Here is a 27,692-nt window from a genome sequence, read left to right on the forward strand (position 1 = left end):
CAGCGCTGTACATGAGCAGGAGAAGGACTGTTCTCTTCTATTGACTTGGCTTTATATGCGTGGGTCATGAGAATAGATATTGACTAACCTTTGATGGCACCCTTTGTGTTTCCTACTCAGTTCCACTTTCGTGATGTGAAGTTCATGCAGCTTCAGGTTCAGACATTCAAAATCCACAATGATGGGCATGTGGCATGCCAGTTTGAGTTCATCAATAAGTTGGACGAGCCACGATACTGCAAGCCATGGCTAATTGCCAACCCCAGCAAGGGGTTTATATTGCAAGGTAATTGCATGTTTCAGAAATATGCATACTAAGCATTGTGTTTGCGTCTGATATAAGAAATAGTAATATTGAACATTTTATTACTGCTGGAATTGTGAAGTACAATATTGTTTATCATTAATGTCCATTGCTAGTTACTGGATCATTGAAATGATACACATGCCTATTTCTTAACTTTATAACTAAATAAAAAATGTCCTAGTTAACATGAAGGAATGTTTCAATTCTATGAAAGACCACGGAGACAAGGATTATGCTTTTCTATCTTTGCTGTTTCTCCAACAGCCAACAATATTTACAGTAACATTACATTTCCTAAGAACCTCTAGAAAAGAATGTAGTTCATATTATCCAATCACAGTCCCTATATTTAATCCCAAGTCTTCCTCCTCTCTCCCTCTTTCTTCCTGTGACCTCAACCTCACAAAATCCTTTACCTTAATCTAGTCTTCACATTAGCTAGGACTTTTTTTATTTTATGTCTTGACCAGAGGAGAAGATTATGATAGTAACTTTAAAGTTTGATTATTACTAGTTAAGAAATATCCTCCACCAGCTTAATGTAAAAATGTTAAAAGGTTGAATTGGATGACCAATTTTCTGGCATCATAATGTCCTACTACCGAGCACCTATCCTTGGAAGCTGTGGCTCCTCTAGCTGAGTGTTGACAATACTGATGCCTACTTTCTGCTTTGCCCATATCACCCATCTCACCCATCTTGCTGTGGTTGCTGATGATACTGCCAAGAAGTGTTTCCTAAAAGCACTTTGAACTCTCATGAAAGGAGCAAGTTTAAGATTTTGTGTCCATCCCAAGACTAAAGTACTTAGGCTCTGGGGCTACCGAGAGCCTAAAACCTCTTAGCAGTTTACGTACCTTCATATATTCACTAACTGGCAGACCGCCCCCAGTGGTTGTTCCTGCCCATATTAACCCCGCCAATAATTTATCAATCTCCTGAATAAAAGGCTTACATACAGGGTACATGGAATTATGTAGCAGATATAGGCAATAATACTATTTTTGCTAGCACCACTCTGCCCATGACACAAAGCGGGAGAGTGTTCCAGAACCAGAGAGGTAACTCTGATCCCCTTAATGCTCTGCTCAGGTTGCATTCATAGTGCAGCACAGCAGTGTGTGACACCCATATCCTGAAGTAGCAGAACTTGGTTTGCTCCCATCTAAAGCCTCAGCCGGGTAAATGCGGCAGTACAACTTCCCTAAAGCCTGCTAAAGGGAGCAGACAAACTCCTGCCTATTTACACAAAGGCCAGAAATTGTTGCAAACTCCTGTAACTCTTGTAGCAGATGATCCCTGAGGTTGGGCTAAGTATACCAGGGCGTTATCCACATTTAGGGATACCACATGGGCCACCCCACCCGTCTTTATTGCCCAGGGTTGCATTGCGCTGTGCAATTGGATCGCAAAAGTTTCCATTGCAATGAGCAGGGATGAGCGAGAGTACCCCTGCCTGGTTCTCACTCCACTTTCCAGCTGCTTGACCACCGGATCACTCCGACTTAACTTTAGGAATTGGGCCACCATATAGCAGGCCAATACATTTCAGGAACCTGCAGCCAAAACCCGACTTCTTGAGGACCTTAAGCATGTAATCTCAGTCCTGTGAGTCAAACGCCTTCTCGATGTCGAGTGCTGCCAGGGCGTACTCTTCCACTGAATGTTCCATCAAGTCCATAACCTGTCCAAAGTGTCTATTCATGAATGTGTTGCGACTAAATAAAGTCACATTGATCCTTATGAACCAGTGACCTCACCATAGGGAACATCCTGGTGGCTAGGATCTTAGAAAGGTTTTTCGTAGCTTCATTTAACATGGACAACAAAGGATAGGAGCTGAGCTCCCTGGGCTCTTTTTTAGGTGTGGGCACCTTCACTATAACTGCCTCTCATGGAGCGTGGAATGTTCCATTCTTTTTTTACTTCAATTACACTTCCAAAAGTCTGTCAGCCACTGTGTCTAGATATGTCTGACAAAACTTGGAGCAGAATCCATCCTCTTCAGGGGTCCTACTGTTGGGTAGGGCATGAATAGCAGCAATCACGTCTTCTCTTGTGATTTCCCAGTCTAATGTTTCAACCTCATCATGAGACAGCTCAGGAAGGATGATGCAGGCAAGCAAGCTTCAGTGTGTTCCAGGACCGGCGCTCCCGGGTACACGTAAAGCCCCTCTAGGTAGTTCGACAAGGTGGCATTTATATTCTCTTGTGTCACCCCAACGTTCACATTCCAATAATGGATAGTATCAGGGAGGTGGGTGATTATCCAGTATTGGGGTATCTTTCATAGATTCACATAACTGAATCATTCTCCGTCGTCGAGATGGGAGTCCCACTGTACCATATTCAAGCAGTATTTAAATAATGTTAAGGGCTTGAATGGCCAAGGACAATGTCTATCATAGCCTAGCGATGTACTTTTTCAAAAAGGACCAAATGTTGAATGCAGAAAGTCAGCTGCTAGCACCCTCTAGAACCTTTCCAGTAGAGGCAGTTTCCCACAGATTTTCACTGCACGTTGTGTGCAAAGGGAGTCTCTCTGAGGTCTACTCAGTTTTTTTTTCTACCTTGTAGGTTTTTCTTTCGGACCTGCAAGACCTGTAGCAAGAAGAGAGTCCATGTTGATGAGCCTCACCAGGACTGCATGTATTGCCTCCACCCAGCCCATGAGGTATAAAAGTGTAAAATCTGTTACACTTTCTCTTCTAAAACTTTCAGAGATACAGAGGGGAGACTGCTTTCGTGGCAACAGTCCACTAAGCACTGTAAGTCATTGGAGGAAGACAGTGATGGCTCATCCATGCTTCACCAGAGAGGAAAATATCTCAAGAGAAAGACTCTGGAGAGGGCAGGAAACACCTCCAACCCTCCCCGGAAAGCAAGTGCTCAAAACAGAAGAAACATTCTAAGGGCTCCTCTAAGCCCCCGTCTTCTGTTTCCTCTACTCAAGTGAGGAAAGAAAAGAAGCACCATAGAGCCTTCTCATCAGATCCGGGGAAAAGCAGAACTGAAAAATCCCCAACGACGATGCCATCGTTGACGACTGTCACCGGATCGTCGATGACAACAAGTTACATGGGTACGTTGATGTCCGGTACAATGACGACAATGGCCATCTCTGGGCCTATACTGTCGACGAAGGTATCGTTGACACCATCATCGTCGATGTCCCCCCCATCTGTGCACTCGGCGAGGGTTGCAGTGACAAAGCCGACGAAGATACCGTCGACGTACACACTGTCGACATCACTACTTTTGCTGACTCCGACACCGCCGATGAGTTAATTGGTGATTGCGATTCCGTGGAAGACACCATTGACGAAGAAACAGTCGACGGCGACACCGTTGACTACCGTGTTTTCATTGTCAGTGGCCAGGCGTCCGTCAATTCCACAATCGACGATGATTAAAGTGACAATGACGTTTTTTCATCCTGGGATGTTAGCTTACAGTAAAATCTCCCCTTTGCCTTCTTTCCACCTAGTGGATCTACAGGAGTCGGACGAAGAGGATGAGGAAAATAATGGAGTATATGGAGGGGTGCATAGTCCATCGGAGTTACACGTTAAGTGCCAAGAAGATGACGAAGACTATGTCAGCAACACTACCAGCCATATCTGGCACCGCCACGTCATTATCAACATTACGAATATCACAAACCTCGCACTAGAGAGATAGCTCACCTGCTGCCATCTTTCTTTCAAGACCATCAAGCTATGCTGTCAGACTGCAAACAAAGATTTCCATCTCAAGATGTTCAAAAGGAGCTGCCGGTGCAACCACAGGCCCTTGAGAAACCGAGTTCGCCAGCAACATCTACAGTGCCATGACCTTGTACGCAAGAGCCGGATCCGGTCGACCCTTCCTCTTTGAATGAGGACAGAGAAGAAGGTGAAATTCTAGAACCAATGCCTGCAGACCCTTGGGAGCTCTACATCATTCCCACTTCCTCCCCTCAGTCACACCATCCAGCGGATTCCCTGCCAGAAGACATAAGGGGTTTCCACAGCTTAATGGAGAGCGCTTCTAATAGATTCCATCTCCCCGTGGATAATACACATACAGACTGCTTCTTGTATGCTTTTAAAGAGGAAGCCAGAAAGTCAATGCGCACAATTTCATTAATAGACCACATCTGGGAAGCGGGGATAAAAATAATGATGACCCCAGCCACAATACCACCAGTGCTTTCTCACATAGAGAAAAAGTACAGAGCTCCAGAAAATTTGCCCTCCTGTCTGACAGGCCACCCTAGGCCTGATTGTTATTTCTCAGGCGGCACAAAGGAGATCTAAGAACCCTGCCACCCTGATCTCAACTCCTCCGGACAAAGAAGGGTGTAAGTTGGATATCATGGGGAACCGTTTCTCCACCATGGCTGCAACTACCATTAAGACGGCCAAAGCTTTGGCTATCATCAGTCGTTACGATAGACAAATGTGGTCGGATATGACCTCTTTATTAGACCTTTTTCCTGAGGACAGATGAAGGAAGCCAGAAAGATCCTCTTAGAAGTAGAGCAGGCGGCCTCAGAGAAAATTGACTGCGCTATGGACATAGCCAACACGGGGTTCCGCCAACTGGCAAGTGCAGCAGTCTTAATGCTCCAAGGGTGGTTGAAATCAACCACATTTAGACTCGAGGTACAGTCAAAGGTTCTGGATATGGCGTTTGATGGGAATCCTTTGTTTGGCAAACATATAGATGAGGCGCTTCTATCCATCAAAAAGGACACAAATACAGCGAAATCCTTGGGTTCCCTCCAATACAGGGAAGAATCATTTAGGGGGGGCAATAGGATGTGGTTTTACCACTTCCAGAGAAAGTTTCAGGAGGGCACAACAATACCAGCCCTATCAACCACAATTTAGGCAATCCTATCTACCTGCTGCCTACTGTCAACCGGCCACGGGTGGTTTCTTTCGCCAAGGGGGCAGAAAGAGAACATCTATCCAAGGCAGAGACAATGGAAGAAAATATTCTCACCAGGGTATCAGCTTCCCCCTCTTTTTCCCCTCCCTTGGGTGCAAAGATATCCAGTTAGTTTCTTCCGGCAATGGGAGAGTAAAACATTGGACCGTTGGGTGCTGGATTTGATTGCCTTCGGTCACATGCTGGAGTTCGTACTAAAACCTTCAACTACACCACCCAGTGGGGCCCTTGCCCCTCTTCTTCACTTATTGAAGAAAGAAGCAAACGTTATGCTCTCAAAAGGAACCATCGAGAATGTTCCAACTCTGCAAAGAGGGCAAGGTTTCTACTCCCATTTCTTTTTGATTATGAGGAAGTCCGGGGAATGAAGACCAATTTTGAATCTCAGAAAGTTAAACAAGTTCCTGAGGAAACAAACTTTCAGGATGGTAACTCTGACCGAGATCTTACAACGTCTCAACAAGGGAGACTTCATGACCTCCCTCGATCTGGAAGACACATACTTCCAAATCCCCATTCATCGGAAGCATAGAAAATTCCTCAAGTGTACAGTGGCTGGTACCCTCTACCAATTCAGAGTTCTCCCTTTCGGCCTCAAGTTGGCACCCAGGATATTTACAAAGTGCCTTGCGCCGGTGGCCGCAGCCCTATGCTCTCAAGGTCACCAAATATCCCCCTACTTGGACGACTGGCAGCTAAACGCACCAACGGCAAAGCAACCAACAAGGAACGAGAACACATGTCTTTGGCTGTTCAGCAAACTGGGTTTGAGAGTGAACATTGCAAAGTCTTTATTTGTTCCCAATCGAGTAATTCCATTCCTGGGAGACAATCCGATGCAAAGCATTCTTGTCGAAAGAACGTCAAGCCCGTCTACTTCACTTGGCTATGTCCATCTCAAGAAAAAAATCTGCTTCAGTAAGGAAATATAAGTTGTTCCCAGGGATGTGTTCATCAGCGATAGACCTGGCTCCCTTGTCAAGACTCAAAATGTAACCTCTCCAAGAAGAAATGCAAAAACAATAGCTTCAAACGACAGGATCTTTTGAGGATATCATTCCGGTACTCAAGCCTTGAAGATAGAAATGTTATGGTGGTACCCCAAACCTTTCACAAAGACTTGCGTTCTTTCAAGATATACTAGACTGCATCCTGACAACGTATGCCTCCATGGAAGGATGGGGAAGTAATTTGCAGTGATGGAGCGGTAATTTCTTCTGTTAGTTTCTCAATGCAAAACCTTTATCCTACCTCTAATTTACCGCTCAAAAGGTGTTGGGCCCTTCACACCATGTATTACCTTCAGGAGACTTTAAATAAAGATGAACAGTCAAAATGCAATTATTATTTTAAGCCAATAAAGAGAGTTGTTGAGTATTTAAAGGGTTTTATTTTCTAGTAAAAAGTTAATTTTCTCTGACCCTTTTCATTAGTAAAATATCAATCAGGTTACAGAATTTTGAAAACAGGAAAAATAGCATTAATACAGAACATATTACAGTCTGCATATAAGCATCACACTTAGAAAAGGAAATGTGGCGCAAATTTCAGTCAAAACTCTCAGAGTTTCTAAGAAAAATATAGTCTTGCAAGGCTAATCAAAAATCAAATAGTTTGCAAAAATGTCCCATAAGTCAAATAAATCTTTTCAGACCTAATTAATTAGTCAAAGCATAACTGAAAGTTTAGCATCTAAATCTAAAAAAAAAACCTTTCTATCTGTTGCTGTTCTTCTGCATCTGTCTGTGTCTAAAGAGCAAGCAGGGAGGGAGACAGCCTGCCCTTCACCAGACCTCAAAGGAATGTGGCCTGCAGTGCCAAAATATGACGTGGAAGCAAGAAACCTCCCCCTGACACTCCTCGGACGCCACTCCTCCCTTCAGCAATCTCCCGGGACGTTTCTCGTACCTAACCCATAGAATGTCTGGCCTAATCTGTTCCTTCTCTCAAGAGCTCACACCCCCCCCCTAATGAGCCTAGAAGCCAGCTGAGCTGAGAAAGTCAGCCCCTCCTCCGGAGAGGTCAGAATTTATACACAAAATTTTGGCAGACTACACAAAATGTTTCAACTTCAGGAAAACCTGTACGTGATTGGTCAGTCATGATGGCATGAGTTCTCACAACCCTGACTCATTCTAAAAAACCTTACTTTACCAGTTTTAACAAAAGAAGCATACATGAATAATACATTTATAAACATTTGCAACATTTACTAGGAAAAATGTTTCATTCTAATTCTTCCTTCCTTTCACAGCGCAGTAGGACGTATACTTTAGTTAGCTGGTACATTGGCACAATCACAAGAATGTACAGTTCAAGCTGTCCTTGACTCCTTCCGCAGTTTGAGTCAAGCTGCCACAGTCTGCGCATGCTCTCTTCTCTTTCAAAGCAAGCCATAGCCTTGCTGGTTTCACAGGCAGCCATTTAATGGTAGGCCCCAAAATAAAACAAACACAAAGATAATATTAATTTCATGTAAATCAGCCCATTATGTTTCCCAACTCTATACTAATACCTATTATAAATGTTTACCTAGCCAAGCTACTAGTGTAAAGCAGCTTTTCTATTATTTATGACAACATGCAAAATAAATGTGCAATGTGCAACAAAGAAAAAGAGGTGTTATTAACTGAAAATATTTATCAAAATATGCAACAAGTCAAAGTCTTTTAAGACAGGAATAGTGAATGTAGATTATAAGGGATGAGCTGGGAAGAGAGAAACACATTCTATTAATCTTCAAAGCTAAAAAGGTCACTTTTCTCTACATTGCAAAAAAACACATGTTAATTCTGCAAAAGAATTATAGACTGAATAGGCCTCACTTTCATGTTTTTCATGTGCCATGTTTTTAACTTGCACCAAAATGTGCGTGGCAATTTAAATGCAGTTTGTCTGAAGCACAAAAAATATGGACCTGACAATTTCTGACATGTGTGTCCTGTGAACATGGGACTCACTCCTTCCTTGCACTCCTTTCTATTTCATTCAATTATTGCTCTATTAGTTCAGGTCGCTGTTTGTAAATTTTATTTTCATTTTCAAACTTTTACTATGTAGCGAGTTTTCAATCAATGTATTTTCATCTTCTTTCATTTATACATATTATTTGCATCATTAAGAGAAAGCAATCCCCTGCCATTGTGTTGCTTTATTATGATTGACACTTCAGGCAGATAGCTACAATCCATTCCTTGTCCAATCTGTTGTTCTGCACTCATTATCTTTGAGACCACATTATGATCTGATTTCAGAGAAACTGGCAATCTATACATGGGCATCAGTCTTTGCAATAACACTTTTGCCACTATGCAGTTGTCACTTTTCTCAAAAATAGTTCTGTTACAACCCTGTAGTGCTGCTTCAAAAACATTTTCTTGAGCCTCTTTTAATTCAACTGTGAAGATTCCATAGAATGTACATGCTAACAACACAAATGTGTGCAACTGAATTAGCATTTCTCTCTCCCATGACAACAGTGACTCTCATTTGAGCAGATATACTGCATGTTATGGTAAGGGCAATCCATTTCGAATTTTGGGCTGAAGTAACTACTGAAAGCCATGAAGCTTTGACAACATAATGTATAAGGAGCACAGCGTGTGCTGCTTTTAATGTGTCACCTTTCAAACATGGGCCATCTACAAAATGGATATGGTTGGGCTGACTCAGGCGTTCATCCTTAAAGTCTGAATTTTTCTTTATGCATATTTTCATGATATTTAGACACTCATATTCAGTTTCATCACAATCCAATTCATTTGCTGACATTTTTGTGAAGTTAGGGTCAAAGGTCATTGGGCAATACATCACAGACCTTTGAACACAGTCATCTTTTTGAATAGGCAATGAGAGAGTGCAGCACTCCCTCTCACTGCAAATTGGTGTATTTTCTTTCAAATAAACTTTCATTCCTAGTGCTGGGGCGCAACATTCTTTCTCTTTCAACTCTAGGAATGCTTTTGTGCAACTGTTGTCCAATGGAAGCGGATCAGACACATCCTCATGTGTCAGCCTCAGTAAAGGCTTAGCCACTAGGGAAAGGTTTAGTAACCACTCTCTACAGCAGCTAACCATTCCCAAAAATGTCCTGACTTCTTTCTTTATGTGAGGTTGATTTATCTTGGAAATTATTTCCACCCTTTCTGGTGACACCTTTCTACCTCCCTTTCCAATTTTGTGTCCCATGTATTCATCTTCTTTTTGACAGTACTCCTGACTATTGTCATGCATTGGCACTGTGACATGAGCTTTGCAAACATCATTAAAAGTAAGCCATTCTTCAGCACATGGAGTGTGAAAAAATATATTGGCTGAATTCGGTACCACAGGACAACATGGAAAAAATATGCTTTTAATCTCCTGCACTATTCTGTTCTTTTCATTTATTTTCTGTGAACCTGTGATCAGAAAGTTACATAAACTTCTAATCAATTCCATCAAAAATCCTTTTATTGGTAAAATTTCTGCAACTGATGGTGTTCCTGAATACATGTCATTTGGTTCTAATTTTAATAAGACATGTTCTGCACATTTTATTAATCTGGCATCCTTCTCTGTGAACTCTCTTATTTCTGTGTTTAATTTTTTTTCCAAAGCAGAAGGTAATTTTTCAACTGTCTTTTCTGAAAATAATGCTACATCTGTCTCTTGTTGGGCCATTTTAAATTGTATCTCCTCATCAGGAATCTGAAAATGAACATTATCTGATGTACAGTAATCTCTGCTGCTTAATTTGCAAAACAATTGTTTTACTGCTAGGCCTGAATCACAGACAACAGTTTTGCAATCTTCCTCAAATGGGCCTAATTTTGGTTCAAATTCTTCTAAAACTGGGTTTGTAATTTCTTTGTTTAAAACTCCTGCAACTAAATCTGGACTTTCCTGTGCCTTCACAATGCACTTGGTAAATTCTCAATTGTGAGGGTTAAAACTCTCATTTTCAAACACAGCAACCTGTTGAACTGGGTTCTGATTTTGTCTCTGGAAATAATTCAGATTTGCTCTGGACCACTTATTTAAATTAATGTTAGCATTTTCCATATTTTGTGGGACCATCTTTGCTTGGAAAATTCCTGCCATAGGTACCTGTTTCTGAACTGACATTTGCATTTGCTTAGCTGGTATATTTTGCATCTGCATTTCTCCATGTTTTTGGGCATCATGTTTCAATGTATATTTCTTCTTCCAATGCTCAAATCTGCTATAAAGATGGCAAAAGGACACATTTTCCAGCAGTACAACATCCATACCTGAATTTTCACAAACCAAAACACCTTTACTTCCATCCTGTGTTCTTTTAATCTGTACCCAATCAACATCCTTTGCTGGCACTTTGCCCTTCAGGAAAGTAATCACTGCTATATTTTCCTCCATACCAACAGAAAATGATGATGCATTCATGCAAACCCTTTTCATTGTCTCCTCACTTGGCCTTTGAATAACTTTAGATTCAAACCACAAATCAGTCTGCATGACAATGTAAAAGAACATTTCCAAATTAATGCACAACTCTTTTAAAATGTCATCAAATCCATCAACTTGTGGGTACCACAGCATATGTCTGTCTCTCAATTGTGGGAATGTGTTCAGAAATGCTGCAAGTTCACTTTTATTCTGTGGCATAGGAACATGCACTTCTCCCACCTTTTCTCTCAATGAGTAAGCAAAAGCTTCTCCCTCATTCTGCTTATTATTTTTCTCAACTAAATCTGGTGGCTTCTTTTCCTTATCCAGTTTCTTTGCTAGGTCTGGTGGTTTCTTTTTCTTCTCATGTTTTCTTGCCCATTTGTCTCCTAATTTATCAAACCCATTGCATTTAAAAATATATTTTATTTCTGCAATGTGCAATTGCATTCCTGAAGAAGTTTCATATTTTTGAGCCAAATCGGTCAGGCCATTATGTGTAGTTAATGCACATGCAACTGTTTCCGTACTCAGGGAAATTAATTATTTTTCCTGACACTGGTTCACATTTTCATGATTTAAACAGCATGGACTGTTATTTTATTCATGTTCAAGTGCTGAATTTAAAACACTAAGCTGTCTCTCTTTTTCAGGGCCTGTGTTAATATGTTCTCCCATGTTTTCTATCTTTTTAATCACTGCTGCTTCCTCAAAGCAGGTTTGAGAAATCCCATTTTCAAATATATTTATTTTATCCTGAGCTGTAGATGTTGTAAAGGCCATGTTTCCCTCACCTTTCAGTGCTTGGGTAATTTCTGTTCAATAATCTGTGCATTCTGATTTTCTGAAATAAACTCTGCCATAATCACTCCTTCTGCAGCTCTTTGAACCTTTTCAGTAGGGATCATATTATTAGGACAGTGATAATTTGTCTATCTATTATCTGTGCATCTGCAGTTAGCAATTCTTGGACTGAATCAGGCACATTTGAAGCAGTAACACCTGGAGGTATCATTGTCAGTGCTGAATCGACAGGTAATGGGTCAATCTGAAATGTTTGCACAGTTTTCTGAATCTGTGTTTTTCTCTGCTCAACAGAAGCAGTAGCCACTGTAGTGCTTACTAGTACACTATTTTCAGTATTTTTAATGGGAACCACATAAAGTAGTGGACACTCAGTTAACAATGCATCCATTATTTCATTACCTGAATCATTATTTATTTGAAGCTCTTTATCATCATTAATTCTCTTCTCCTATATTTGGTGCTTTCCCTTTTTATCCTCACTTGCTTTCTCTCTTGCTGACTTTTCCCACAAGCTTAAGGCCTCAAATTGTGCAGCTTTAGATGGTGTCTTTATTTCACATAACACTTCCCTTAATTTGTCAATAATTTGCAATTCAAAAGTGCCATTTTTTGGAAACCTCAAAGCACCCTCTTTTTCAGTAATCTTGCACCATTGGTGAACCCACATACATTTATTTTATCCCAAATTGGTAGACATAAAATGCACAGGTGTTCCTTCAGGAGCATCACCAATAAAAAACGAATTTTTCACTTTACCTCCTAACAGCTTCTTTAAGCCTTCAAACAATTTCATTTTTGCAATAGTTCAATGCAATTTCTTTTTTCCAAAGCGGTCAGTCTCAATTTTAGTCAGTTTTACTCCTACCACTGACCCTCCACAAAATCTTACTGCAATATTTCTCTTAATCAATAACTCTGTTAGTAACAACATAAATACATTCGCTACTCTGTCTGTTGTGCTAAATAAAGGATAGATTTATATTCACTGCGAGTAACACATTCCGCTTACCCTTCACAAAGTAAGACTTTCCGTTTACTCTTCAAACACTACAGGTAAATCCCTTCCGCTTACCTTTCACTCAAGCTCAGAAGAACCTGCTACTCCTTTGGCCTTATCCTTCGGGATATATCTTAGGCCAAAGTTTCACCAGCGAACCCTTTTGCTGTCACTCAAGCTCAGAAGAACCTGCTACTCCTTTGGACTTATCCTTAAGGATATATCTTAGGCCAAAGTTTCACCAGCGAACTCTTTGCTACAATCACTCACACAGAAAATAGTCCCTAATTTAACACTGCCAGCCCTACCTACCTTCTCAGTGTTATTCCAACAGACGAGTAACCTCAGTGCAGTGTGGCTTCCATTTACCACCCGCTATTCCTTCCCGGGATTCCATAGGTGTGCATACCTGCGTGTTCAGACAACATAGAACAAGACATTAACTTAACAAGAAAAGTTAAAGCATGTAATCAATAACCAAAAATTATGTCCTATGAAATTACCAATATAATCAATAACACAATCAATTCAAAATGAGCAAAATGTTACCAACAGTAAAAATCCTTACTATTTTCAACACTTCAAAAAAACATCCTAGCATATTAGCAACATTTCACAACCCTATTGATACTCACACCACTTCTTGCATCACCTTCCAGTACTGCTTTGCCAGTCTTCAGGTTATGAGCATTGGAGTCAGGAATCAGGACTTGGACATTTATCTAACTTGGGCAATTATTTTATTTCCCTCTTAAGGTCAATGATCCATTAGTTGAGCAGTTAATGGTGAAATCAATAATCATTAATCACCAAACTAATCAATAATGACCATCCTCTGCTTACCAAAAACTGATGGAGCGGTAATTTCTTCTGGTAGTTTCTCAATGCAAAACCTTCATGTTACCTCTAATTTACCGCTCAAAAGGTGTTGGGCCCTTCACACCATGTATTACCTTCAGGAGACTTTAAATAAAGATGAACAGTCAAAATGCAATTATTATTTTAAGCCAATAAAGATAGTTGTTGAGTATTTAAAGGGTTTTATTTTCTAGTAAAAAGTAAATTTTCTCTGACCCTTTATTCATTAGTAAAATATCAATCAGGTTACAGAATTTTGAAAACAGGAAAAATAGCATTAATACAGAACATATTACAGTCTGCATATAAGCATCACACTTAGAAAAGGAAATGTGGCGCGAATTTCAGTCAAAACTCTTAGAGTTTCTAAGAAAAAAATAGTTTGCAAGGCTAATCAAAAATCAAATAGTTTGCAAAAATCTCCCATTAAGAGAAATAAATGCATAAGTCAAATAAATCTTTTCAGACCTAATTAATTAGTCAAAGCATAACTGAAAGTTTAGCATCTAAATCTAAAAAAAACCTTTCTATCTGTTGCTGTTCTTCTGCATCTGTCTGTGTCTAAAGAGCAAGCAGGGAGGGAGACAGCCTGCCCTTCACCAGACCTCAAAGGAATGTGGCCTGCAGTGCCAAAATATGACGTGGAAGCAAGAAACCTCCCCCTGACACTCCTCGGACGCCACTCCTCCCTTCAGCAATCTCCCGGGACGTTTCTCGTACCTAACCCATAGAATGTCTGGCCTAATCTGTTCCTTCTCTCAAGAGCTCACACCCCCCCCCCCTAATGAGCCTAGAAGCCAGCTGAGCTGAGAAAGCCAGCCCCTCCTCTGGAGAGGTCAGAATTTATACACAAAATTTTGGCAGACTACACAAAATGTTTCAACTTCAGGAAAACCTGTACGTGATTGGTCAGTCATGATGGCATGAGTTCTCACAACCCTGACTCATTCTAAAAAACCTGACTTTACCAGTTTTAACAAAAGAAGCATACATGAATAATACATTTATAAACATTTGCAACATTTACTAGGAAAAATGTTTTATTCTAATTCTTCCTTCCTTTCACAGCGCAGTAGGACGGATACTTTAGTTAGCTGGTACATTGGCGCAATCACAAGAATGTACAGTTCAAGCTGTCCTTGACTCCTTCCGCAGTTTGAGTCAAGCTGCCACAGTCTGCGCATGCTCTCTTCTCTTTCAAAGCAAGCCATAGCCTTGCTGGTTTCACAGGCAGCCATTTAATGGTAGGCCCCAAAATAAAACAAACACAAAGATAATATTAATTTCATGTAAATCAGCCCATTATGTTTCCCAACTCTATACTAATACCTATTATAAATGTTTACCTAGCCAAGCTACTAGTGTAAAGCAGCTTTTCTATTATTTATGACAACATGCAAAATAAATGTGCAATGTGCAACAAAGAAAAAGATGTGTTATTAACTGAAAATATTTATCAAAATATGCAACAAGTCAGTCTTTTAAGACAGGAATAGTGAATGTAGATTATAAGGGATGAGCTGGGAAGAGAGAAACACATTCTATTAATCTTCAAAGCTAAAAAGGTCACTTTTCTCTACATTGCAAAAAAACACATGTTAATTCTGCAAAAGAATTAGACTGAATAGGCCTCACTTTCATGTTTTTCATGTGCCATGTTTTTAACTTGCACCAAAATGTGCGTGGCAATTTAAATGCAGTTTGTCTGAAGCACAAAAAATAAAACAATGCCTGACTGCAGATGAAATCTGCTCCATCAGCAGGACCTCCAAATTGAAAGCAAATGGTCCACTTCTCAAAAACAAAGTCATATCACCAGCCCAGGGCTGAAGGCTCCATTCCTCTCTTTACAGGCTTTCCTGCAGAGAATAGCAGGTGTCGACCTGATACCATTAATATTTTACCTTCCCTAGCACTAAAAATACGCAGAAGGAGAATACTCTCTACCCTGACCACCATGTCAAGAGGATTCCTCTTGACTCCAGTTTTAACCATATTACACAGACCCCAGAATAAAGTCTCTCCGGGGTACTAGTGTGATATTTTTAACTCACTAAGCATCATACCCCACAGCCCCCCACTCACCACTGCGGCGTTCCTCATAAAAGATCTCCGATCTGCAGCGCCACCCCCACGAGGAGAAACGCCTGATGATGAAGCATGACACCAGCCTGGGGGTGTGATAGCACTTTCTTAACAAGGAGGAATTCCCTCCTTTAAAACTAATATTATGAAACCTACACCCCTCGACAGAGTTCCTTTCACTTGTCCTTCTAGCGACCGGACTGGTCAGCTGTTTTATAGGAACAGTTACCCTCTAGTGATTGAAATGTATGTGCCATGGCTCAGGTCCATAATAGTAAGTTATTGGGGGCGTGGTAATGCACTCAAAATTCACTCAAATTGTCTCAATGCTTTTTTTGTGTATTTCATAAACGTCGTTGGTGCACAGGTAGGTACCCTACTGAGCCTTTAGGGTATACACTAACAATTTCTGACATGTGTGTCCTGTGAACACGGGACTCACTCCTTCCTTGCACTCCTTTCTATTTCATTCAATTATTACTCCATTAGTTCAGGTCGCTGTTTGTAAATTTTATTTTCATTTTCAAACTTTTACTATGTAGCGAGTTTTCAATCAATGTATTTTCATCTTCTTTCATTTATAAATATTATTTGCATCATTTTGCTAAGTCCCAATGCATTTCAAGCAATCTGCTCTTCATCAGGGGATTGCTTTCTCTTAATGATGCAAATGATATGTATAAATGAAAGAAGATGAAAATACATTGATTGAAAACTCGCTACATAGTAAAAGTTTGAAAATGAAAATAAAACTTACAAACAGCGACCTGAACTAATGGAGCAATAATTGAATAAAATAGAAAGGGGTGCAAGGAAGGAGTGAGTCCCGTGTTCACAGGACACACATGTCAGAAATTGTCAGGTCCATAATAGCCTATAGCATTATTTAAATACTGCTTGATTATGGTACCGTGGGCCTCCTATCTCGACGACGGGTAATGATTCAGGCATGTGAATCTATAAAATATACCGAATATTGGATAACCGTAATCGCAGGTAAGTAACTTATTTTCTTCTCTTTGTAGAAACCAGGCTAAGACTCCGCTCAACATGCTCCTGCCCTATGTAGTGCCTGCCTATAGTCCTTAAGAGTGTTTTTGTCTAGGGTATCCCATGTGCTAGCTATTTGTTACTTAAGGTAGTTTATGGGCCAGCTCACATTTGTCGTTTTTCGCATGTGCAGTTGCCCCAATTAGATTTCCTGCAGTGTCAATGTATGCTTTAGATGTTGTTTAATCCTGTAAGTGTTTGACATGCACCCTCCACTGAGGGCTGCCTTCAGGGCTTCCCATTCTATTGCCTGGCTGGCAGTGCACTCTCAATTTATCGCAATATATGTCTCTAGGCTGGCCCCAATCTCAGACTTGAATACAAGGTCCGTAAGCGCTTCTGGATTTAATCTCCCGGTTACCATTTGTCTCCAGTGGCCTTCTTCGTTATAATGTAGTACTAGTATGGAGTGGTCTGAAAGGAGCCAGTTAAGATATTGTGCATCCAATAGACCGGGACACAATGTTCTAGTTGACAAAATGTGTCTAGTCAGCTACAGGTATCATATGTAAGTGAGCAGCGTAGGTACTGTTTGGCCATTGGAAGCACTGCCTGTCACACGTCCACACAGTTCAAGTTCCCCATAACCGCAGACTCTGTAGCTGTCATCCTTAGCTATATATGGTGTAGAGGGAGTCCCTGTCCATATCCCCGTTTAAGACCATTGGGCATTGTACCATCAGGGACCGCTTCCCCTCATGCTAACACTTCAATGGTATTTGCCTAAAAAACAGTGGAGATCTTCTTCCCTGAGGAAGGCGAATGTTCCTAGGTTTCGGAAGGTGAGCTAGGGTGGCTTCACCTTTTCAGTAGCAGCTGCCAAATTTTGGAACACATTGCTGATCCACATTGCTAGCTTAACTCCCCACATGGTCTTCCATAAGAATTAGAATACATGGCTATATTCTCTTCCGTAAGTGCTACTCTTGTGGGTAGCTTCTTTTCTATTTGTAGCTCTTTGATACATTATGGCATAGTGCAATTTATAAATATAAAATCAAATAAATACACAATTAAAGACCCCCATGCAATTCAACAGCAGATCAATAGAGCGGAGTGTTAGTTAATATATTGATTAAAAGAAGCTCTTTTCGTCTGTATTGGGGTGTACGTGTTTACCAGGCAGATCTTCTCACTGTTCGACAATCGGTTGTAGGATGAGTACTTGGAGGAGAACAGCTGCCCCTTGTCACTTCTTTTTTTAGTGTAATCACTGCTTCATCTGTCAGATAACATGGGAATGCTAATGCTGTGCCTCCTGATGCCTGTTTGTATGTTGCATTGTTTGGTGTAGGCATTCAACCGCTGGATGTTCCATGTGGCTACAAGCAGTTCTCTGCTTGTGTCTGCCATTTTGCAGTGAGGGAGGGCGCAACTCCAGTGTGTACGCAGTTACAGCCCTGGTGCCACGCTGCTTGCCAACGTCCAACGCTGCTTGCCACTGTCAAACAGAAATGGTATTGTGTCTGATTAAGCATGTGTACTTTGTGTTTGTGGTGACCAACATAAGTATAGACTCCCCAATCAACCCCCCTCCCACCAGGTAAACACCCTCCATAACATATCACTGGTGCTTCCCCATGTTGCTCCCAACAGAGGAGCTAGTTTGCCAAGTGGTGTTAACTCAACAACCCAATGGTGCACAATGTTTGGAAGGGCTTGATATTGCCAGGAGATGACAAGGTCAACTATGGAGATCCCGCCACCCACTCAGGAAGAAGACCCTTGAGAGAAATCCTCCCCTGATTCACTACATGTTAAGTGCTACATGTTCTGTGAAGCAAGGATTCGAAAAAGTAATGTGGAAACATTTTTTACCTCAATTTCTTCCTAACTTCTGATTGTTTAGTATAGACCTTAAAAACATAAGCTCCCCATCCAGACAATTTAATTGACTCCCTAACAGCTAGCAAGTTTTATAGACACCAACCTGTTTCACTTATATCACACTTCCCAGTAGCTCTCAGATAAGGTTAAGAGAATCAGCACAGCAGTTTTTAAAGGGGGATCAGTGATGGTAGGCTTTGTGCTTAAAGAAAATTTAGATGATCTGGAAGGCAAGTGATTAAAAAAGAGGGGTGGAGGGGGACCATTGCTACAGTTGCAGGTCCCCTGGACTTATACAGGCCATCTATATAAGTGAATAACAATATTGTGAAATCGGTAATTCCACAAGTGGAACATTGGAATTGTAAAAATTTTGATCTTCACACTCCCCCACAGCTTCATCCAAACACTTCGCTCGTTAACACAGCTATGATACTACTTATCATACAGTGTATACTCTCAATTAGATCCGTCTCCAGCCTGCAAGCCAGACCAGCTATTTGGTCAGTTGCCCAAGATGTCTCTGGTAGGCCCTCTTTCAGACAGCGCCCACAGTTCCATTCATTTGACAACTGTGCATGCCAGGCAGAGTGCCCAATAACACGTCTGGCAATCGTGATAGAATATCTATTGTCCCATCATCTCTGATCACCAAACTTTCCCTGGTGTTAGCAGGATTGCAAATAAAGGTGTCTTCCCTCATGCAGAACTTTGAGCTTGACAGGGAACAGTAGCAGGTATTTCAAGCCCATGGCTTTCAGTTTTTGTTTTGCTGCTGTCAATGTTTTATGCAATTGCTGGACCTTTTGCATATGGGAAGATATGTATGGCTCTGTCCTCAAAGCAGTTCTCCTTTTATATGCACTGTTCGTTATATTGCATGCCTGTCCCTGTAGTTTAAGATTTTTGCTATCATGGCCCTGCAGGGAATACCCAGGGGAGCCATCGGCCAGAGCTCTGTGTGCTTGCTCGATGAGGAACACCGGGTAGAATCCGTCTGGTTGCAGTACTGCCCCTATCCACTGCTCCAGGAGGAGTTCAGGAGGAGATCCCTCCAACAGGAATCCGACGATGCAGGGATTACTCTGCCTAGATCCACCCTCCAGGTCCTCTAATTAGGCTTCAATGCACAGGGTACGTTAGGCGTTTGAGTGGGTCATAGCTTTGAGGCCCACCACCTCAATTGTCCGGCATGGTACCTCCTTTTCGTTGGCAGTGATCTCTTTCTGACCTTACACAGGTTAGACTAATGAGGTTCATCTCCATAGACAGCATGTCTGTCTTATGCTGCCGGATTGTTGGTTGGCTGCTAATATCTGTGCACTCGTGGGCTCCAGTGCCTTTGACGGTTCGCCACCCTTCTTTGGAGCATCTCCATCCTTACCGCCTCTGGTGGCCCCAGTGTACTGATCAATGCAAGTCTGCTGTGCAGGTCAGGGGTGTCAATCTCTCCCCATGGCTACAACAGGCAGTTCCACCTGCCCAGGCAGTGAAAGGGAGACCCGGGCCAAAGAGACCACCCAGTGGCGACCCCTGCACCCCAATCTGTGGAGGCGCCAGAAGGGTGGGGTGGTGCTTATACACAGCTTTGGGCTACCTCTTCTTGAGGCAGGGTGAGGTTTTCCATTGATAGCTCCAACCATTGTAGAAATTGCTGGAACAGTTTCTGGATGCAGAATGGCATCTGAGGAATTTAAAAGGTAGAAATATGTGGTTAGGTATACTACCCATTAGAACAAGCATTAACTGAAGGGAAGTAACTGTTATTTTAAATCTTTTTGAGCAAAGATGGTCCTTAGTAGACAATACAGTTATTTGGTTGAATTCCACTTCCTGAACATTTTCTGGTGCTTATAGGAAGTCCTTGGGATTTCTATGAAATATTTAATTTTCATTTCTTTGCCCTACCATCGCTAGACAAAGTGTCTGTTTAAGTTGTCACGTCTCTAAGCGATCATATGGCATTTTCAACTGTTTTCTAAATTCTGAATTTCCAGGATAAAATTTTATTTTATTTTGTGAAGTACTTTGAAGACTCATTCTTTAATAGCTTTATTTTCTAATCTGAAAAACTGCAACTGCATTAGAATGAGAACCAAAAATGGGTTCTGAAACATAAAGATGTAATTATGCAATAATTATGGCATTCTCATTCAATGTATGTTGAGAAATGGTTTGTAAAAAGTTAATTTCTCTTAGTATTTTTTTGCTGTTTAAGAGCACTACATCATATGTATTCATTCATTGTGCCACATGATCTGTGTAGCAAGGGTTCGAAAAAGTAAAGTGGAAAGGTTTTTATATCTCAATGTCTTCTGCTGATTGTTGATTATGTCCCTTAAAATTATAAGGGATAAAAAACCATAGTTTTAGAGCTACTCATGAGTCCAAGAGCTGGGCTTAAAGGAACCTGCGAACATATTCGTAATGGACAACCCTATGAACTAAATCACCAGTAGTTATGAATAAACACTGTGAGAGTGCTGGAAAGAGAGCAATCAAACGTTCAAGCAAACATGCATGTTTTAATAGCCTGAAAGTCAATCAGGTAGGTAAAACATATATCCGAAGAGTTGGATGTGACTGGAGTGAATGAATGAGTTGGCATATCCAGACTTGTACATCTAAGTGAAACACATACTTCTGAAATAAATTGTAGGTCTATCATGGAGAAACCAAAGAGTTATAATAAAAGAAAAGAGTATATACGTTTATATTTTAGCCCACAAATGAGATGCTTGCTTTGCACTCTCTGGAGGCATTTCAGTGGCTTAACCTGAAGACCAGCATGCATTGTGTTTACATACAGTTAAGTGTTGGTCCCACAGCGCGTTTTTTCTATCTCTATCCCTCTCTCTCACTTTTTTCTCCCCATGTGGTTTTTCTTCTATGTCTTTCCAACAGCATGACTTTTTGTTAATAGTGTCATTGTTGATTGTTTTTGCAGGTTCTGAAATTGTAATTGAACTGGAGTTGTTTGTTAACAAGTCGACAGCTACTCTGCTCAATTCAGGACAAGATATGATTGAAGATATTTTGGTTTTGCATCTTGATGGAGGGAAGGACTTTTTCCTGTCTGTGTCAGGAAACTACTTACCTAGTTGTTTTGGGGCCTCCATACAGACATTGTGTTATATGAGAGAACCTATCCGAGATATGCCTGCCACAAAAATACGAGAACTGGTGAGTTAGTTTCAAATGTATCGAATTTTCTTTCGCAGAATGAGCAGAAATCACTAAGTTTAAAGATTTGTCTCAGGAATATTCTATCTGATAAATAATGTAATTTTAGGCTGACTTTCTACCTTTACAGAACTTTATCTTTGTGCACCGTATATAAGATACCCTAAACAGAAAGAGGGTTAATCAAATGGATAAGTAGAATGTTCGAGGCATATGGGCTGCTGAATTCATATCTGTGCATAGATCACCGCCTAGTGTTGGCTCCGGATGATTGCACCTTGTTGTCCTGGAAGCGTCTTCGAAGTATCACGAGATAGGTGACTCCTTCCCTGGACTACAGTGCGCATGGGCATCTTCTCCATCCTCAGATTTTTATTTTCCGCCATTGGGTTCGGATGTTATTCCTATACTCCAACTTCGAAATCAAAACAAAACTTTTCTAAAGGCCAAAAGGCGGTCAATTTCGATGGTATTGTTCTCGCTCTGTACTTTCCGGCTCGATCAAGCTTTCCATCTCGAACCGGTCCTCGACGCGGGCCGTTGGGGCTTTTCCACGCCACGGGGGCCTGCTGTTGATGGAAAGGAGCCGGTTCAAAAGGTGCCCCCAATGCCACTCCAAGTTCCCGCTTACTGATAAACACTCAGTATGCAACAAGTGCCTATCACCAGACCATAAGAAAGAAACCTGTCCAGCCTGTGCCCAATTCCGTTAAAAAAAAACTGTACGGATTTGATGGGCCGCTAGGCAAGAGATGCACCGTCAGGCACCGGAACCGGACAACATCTTCGATGATGACCAAGAACTTCCAGAAGCTCCAGATTCGGACTTAGAGATCGTCACTGTCGAGGACTACTCGGACTCCAACGACGAGATCCCACCGGGGCAAATCGTGAGTACACTGCCACCGACACCAATTACCCCGTTACTGAAGACTCCGGTCAAGGCATTGCCAAAAGGCCTTAGCCAAGATCCAAAGAAACATTCGCCAGCCCCGACTTCCGGCTCGGCTCCGAAACCAAAATCTAAGCCTTCAGAGACCCCAGGGCCAAGTAATGTGATCCCAAAGAAGGTTCCAGAACCCAAGAAGGTCGTCAACCCGAAGGGCGTCGAACTGAAGAAGGCAGTACAGCCTAAAGGCGTTGAGCCAAAGAAAACCGTCGACCCAAAGGGGGAGAACCAAAGAAGGCCGTCGAGCCGAATGGCACCGACACGAACAAGGCCGTCGACCCAAAAAAGCCGGCTGCGCCGAAGGTCGCCGAGCCGAAGAAGGTAGCCGACGTAAAGGGTGCCGTATCGAAGCCTGTAATCCGGCCGGAGAAGGCTATCGAACCAAAGACAAGCACTCCAAAAACACCAGTCGATTAAAAAAAAAAAGCAATCGACTCGGCAAAGGACAGTCAACCGAAAAAACCTGTCGAGCACAAGAAACGTGTCGAACGGAAAGACCCGGTCAACCCAAATTCACTCGTCGACCCGTCGCAATAAGGCACAGAAGTCGTCGAAACAGAAGGGGTTGTCGACCCAAAGGCTCCAAAAAAGTCAAAGAAACAACCAAGGACAGTGGAAGAAGAACTCTTCCATCCAGATCCATCAATCGACCAGGCAAAAATATATATTAATCCTGAGACTGGTAAAGTCACAATCCTACACAGGAAGAAGAGACCACTGGACACTGACTCTCATTCCCCCATTCCTCTAAAAAAGAAGGACTTTGGAACTTCTCCCTCTAGACCCTTCATTCCTTTCTATCCCACTATGCCTAATACGCCTTTTGGTCCTTACTCGCCTTCTCACTATGGGGACAATGAGGGAAACACAGGGGAGGATCCTCAACATGACTATGATTTTCCAGAAGATCCTAACCCCCAAGATGAACCATGGGGGGAGCCAACTGACCCATATTACACCCATCCCATCCCTGACGTCTCTTCATACCCAACAAAGCCTACTGACAACACCTTTGTTTTCAACCAACTAATAGAAAGGGCAGCGCAGTACCACAACGTAGACATGCACAATGATCCTATAGAAGAAGACTTCTTATTTGACACTTTCCCTACTTCAGAAAAAAATGTCAGAACACTTCCTATGCTAAAGGGAGTGTTACAACACGCGCCTGATATATTTAAAGATACAGCCAGGGCACGTGTAATCAATCCTAGGATTGAAAAGAAATATAAAGCAGCCCCTACAGACCCTACCTACATCAGAGGTCAGTTAACCATTAGACTCACTGGTAGTGGCGAATGCTCGCAAAAGGGCCAACTCACAGACAACAGGGGAGGCTCCTCCCCCTGATAAAGAGTCAAAAATACCTGAGGCCTCAGGTAAAAGGGTAGCATCACAGGCCTCCAATTCATGGAGAATTGCGAATACACAAGCTCTTCTAGCTCGGTACGACAGGGCACACTATGATCAGCTTGAAAGCTTAATGCAACACCTTCCTGAGCCTTTTAAAGCCCAAGCTAATGACCTCATACAGGAGGGAAAATTTATTACAAACGCCTCCATCAAATGTGAGCTTGGCGCAGCCGACACCGTAGCCAGATCTATTAACACTAGCGTGTTACTACGACTCCATGCATGGCTGCGTATTTCGGGCTTTAAGAATGAGGTGCAGTCGACCATTCTTAACCAGCCAGTCAATCAAGACTTCCTTTTTGGCCCTGCAGTCGACACCATTCTAGACAAAATGAAGAAAGACACAGAAACTGCAAAATCAATGGGCGCATTGCAGTTTCAGCAACACAGAGGTTCCTTTCGACGCTCCTCATACAGAGCAGCTACACGAGGCAATACCTCACAGACCTCATCGTCATACAAAGGCAACACCTAAGGTTCCTTTAACAAAAATTCCAACAGAGGAGATTATAGGGGCAACAATAACAAAGGAAGAGTACCTGGAGGCAATAACACTAGAGCCTCCACTGCCACAAAACAGTGACTTCATCACGTACCTCCAGACCCCCTAACACCGGTCGGAGGCAGACTCCAACAATTCCTACCTGTCTGGAACGTATTACCACGGACAGGTGGGTGAGACAAATTATCCAGTATGGTTATTGCCTAGAACTCACTTCAACCCCACCCAACATACCACCCAGGCACCGTCCTATGTCCAAAGAACACTTCACCCTGCTACAACAAGAGGTGAAATGCATGCTGGAAAAGGGGGCCATAAAGCCAGTCCCTTTCCAGCACCAAGGGACAGGAGTATACTCCCTATACTTCCTTATTCCCAAGAAGGACAGCTCCCTCAGACCAATACTGGACCTCAGACCCCTAAATCAATACATACTGTCGGAGCACTTCCATATGATCACGCTGCAGCAAGTGCTCCCGTTGCTACAGCAAGGAGACTTCCTAGCAACATTGGACCTCAAGGACGCGTATTTTCACATACCCATCCATCCAGTTCACAGAAAATATCTCAGGTTCACAATAGAAGGTCAACACTACCAATTCAAGGTTCTCCCCTTCTGGGTGATCACTGCTCCAAGAGTGTTCACAAAATGCTTAGCGACAGTAGCTGCACATCTCAGGAGGCAACACATCCATGTGTTGCCGTACCTAGACGATTATCTCATACAGGCAAAATCGTACCAACAGTGTGCAAGAGACACGTCTCAAACACTTCAGCTGCTACACAGTCTAGGGTTTTCAATAAACTACCCAAAATCGCATCTACAACCGTCCCACACACAACAATATCTGGGAGCTACTATAAATACCAGAGTGGCAAAGGCATATTCAAACTCAGCGAGGATAGCCAGCATGCAAATGCTCATTCGCAAATTTCTGCCACAACACTCTCTTCCAGCTCGAGTCTTCATGCAGCTCATAGGCATGATGGCCTCCTGCTTATTCATTGTCCCCCATGCCAGACTCCAAATGCGTCCATTGCAAAAATGCCTAGCACGGCAGTGGAACCAAGCTCAAGGACAACTAAAAGACCATGGGCCCGATGTAGGTAGCCCTTTACCGATCCGAATTGGCCGAAAATACCGATTTTCGGCCGTTTCCGATCGGTAAAGGGCTACCGAGATGTAGGGGCACATTTTCGGTAATTTTACCGAATCGGTATCATTACCGAATCGGTATATTTACCGATTCGGTAATATGTACCGAATCGGTAAAATAATTACCGAATCGGTAATATTTTCCGATTCGTTAAAATTACCGAAAATGCTATGTAGGTAGAACATTTTCCTTTGGCACATGGCTTACAGAATCAGTATTTTACCATGGAATACAAATCCATGGTAAAATACCGATTCCTGTGTACATGCACATCTGTGCATGTACACATGTGCCATGTGACAGACAGACGTGCCCTTAGGGCATGTCTGTGTGCCACATTGCACACATGCCCGTTTTGGGGGTGCTAGAGGGTGTCAAAGTGACACCCCCTGCACCCTTGTGAATTCCTTAATTACCGATTCGGTAAATACCGAATCGGTTATGCCTAATCATTCCTATGGGCTTCAAAGCCCATAGGAATGAATGGCCATTACCGATTCGGTATTTACCGAATCGGTAATTATAGAATTGTTAAGGATTCGGTAACGAATCCAGATGTTGGGACCTACATCCCATTTACCGATTTTGTAATACCGAATCGGTAGGATTCGGTATTTCAAAATCGGTAAATGGGATTTACCTACATCGGGCCCCTAGTGTTGGTAGACAGTCGCGCTCACAACTCTCTGCAGTGGTGGAACCCACAAAACCTTTCCAAAGGGCGACTGTTCCAAGAGCCGGTTCCGCAACTAGTACTAACAGCGGACGCATCACTGACAGGCTGGGGAGCCCACCTCCTTCACTACACAGTACAAGGGCTTCGGACAATCAAACAAAGGAAACTGCATATCAACCAACTAGAGTTGCTAGCGATATTCCTAGCCCTGAAAGCATTCCAAAAATACTTGTGTTGATCCGGACGGACAACATGACAGCAATGTACTATATCCAGAAACAGGGAGGAACACACTCTCCACAACTGACCCACTTGGCACAGAGCATATGGAAGTGGGCAATTCCAAAAGATATCTTTCCCCTTGCAGAACACCGCCCAGGGAAAGACAAAGAAATAGCAAATCTGTTCAGCAGGCACTGCCAACAACTACACGAATGGGAGATTCACCCCCAAGTTCTCCAACCATTCTTCAGGAAGTGGGGACACCCAGAGATAGACCTGTTTGCCACAAACGAAAACTCAAAATGCCAGTACTTTGCCGCCAGGTTCCCACATCCGTTGTCACAAGGCAATGCGATATGGATGAACTGGTCAGGCAGATTTGCGTACGCTTTTCCCCCAGCACCACTGATTCCGCTGGTGGCACGCAAACTGCGCCAACAATCACTCACACTAATCCTAGTTGCTCCCACATGGGCGAGACAGCCATGGTACACAGCGTTCCTGGAACTTTCAGTAGTTCCTCACCAAAGGCTTAACCTTGCACCCCATCTTCTAACTCAGAACCATGGAGAAATCAGGCACCCAGATCCCAATCAGATGAACCTAGCGATCTGGCTCCTGAAGTCTTAGAATTTGGATACTTTAACTTGCCTCCAGACTGCGTGGACATCATTAGAGAGGCAAGACGACCAACTACAAGAGCCTGCTATGCAGCTAAATGGAAGAGATTTGTCAACAATAACCAAATTAACCCTTTAGATGCTTCCATACAGAACAATATATGTTACCTGCTGCATCTTCAAAGATGCAACCTAGCATACTCTTCCATAAGACTACACCTCGCTGCTATATCAGCATACCTTCAAAACAGGCAACACCTTTCACTGTTTAGAGTACCAGCAATAAAGGCTTTTATGGAGGGTCTTAAAAGGGTGATCCCTCCAAGACACCCACCTTCCCCAGTCTGGAATCTAAATATAGTACTTACCAGACTCATCGGACCTTCTTTTGAGCCTCTACACTCATGTGAACTGCAGTTCTTAACGTGGAAGGTGGCATTCTTGATTGCCATTACCTCACTCAGGCGAGTTAGCGAGTTACAAGCACTAACAATTCAAGAACCCTTCATGCAAGTACATGCTAACAGTGTGGTTCTTGGAACAAACCCTACATTTATACCAAAGGTAATATCCAATTTCCATATTAATCAATCGATAGAACTGCCAGTGCCCTTCCAAAATCCACAGTAGCCGAAAGAGCCCTACACACACACTAGATGTCAAGAGAGCTCTGATTTATTATGTGGACAGAACAAAAT

The 27,692-nt window shown here is 42.3% G+C and overlaps 1 protein-coding gene across 3 annotated transcripts in view; it reads left to right on the forward strand.

Moving 5' to 3' along the window:
* INPP5B (inositol polyphosphate-5-phosphatase B) overlaps window positions 1-27,692 on the forward strand; it is a 783,203-nt gene that overhangs the window by 607,623 nt on the left and 147,888 nt on the right. For all 3 annotated transcript variants that reach the window (XM_086956440.1, XM_086956441.1, XM_086956442.1), the window contains 2 exons: window positions 121-286; window positions 21,220-21,455. In XM_086956440.1, coding sequence (XP_086812566.1) covers window positions 121-286; window positions 21,220-21,455 — 402 coding nt within the window. The remainder of the gene's footprint in view (window positions 1-120; window positions 287-21,219; window positions 21,456-27,692) is intronic.

The sequence above is a fragment of the Lissotriton vulgaris genome, chromosome 2_1 (genome assembly GCF_964263255.1).
Source record: "Lissotriton vulgaris chromosome 2_1, aLisVul1.2, whole genome shotgun sequence".
Taxonomy (NCBI): Eukaryota; Metazoa; Chordata; class Amphibia; order Caudata; family Salamandridae; genus Lissotriton; species Lissotriton vulgaris.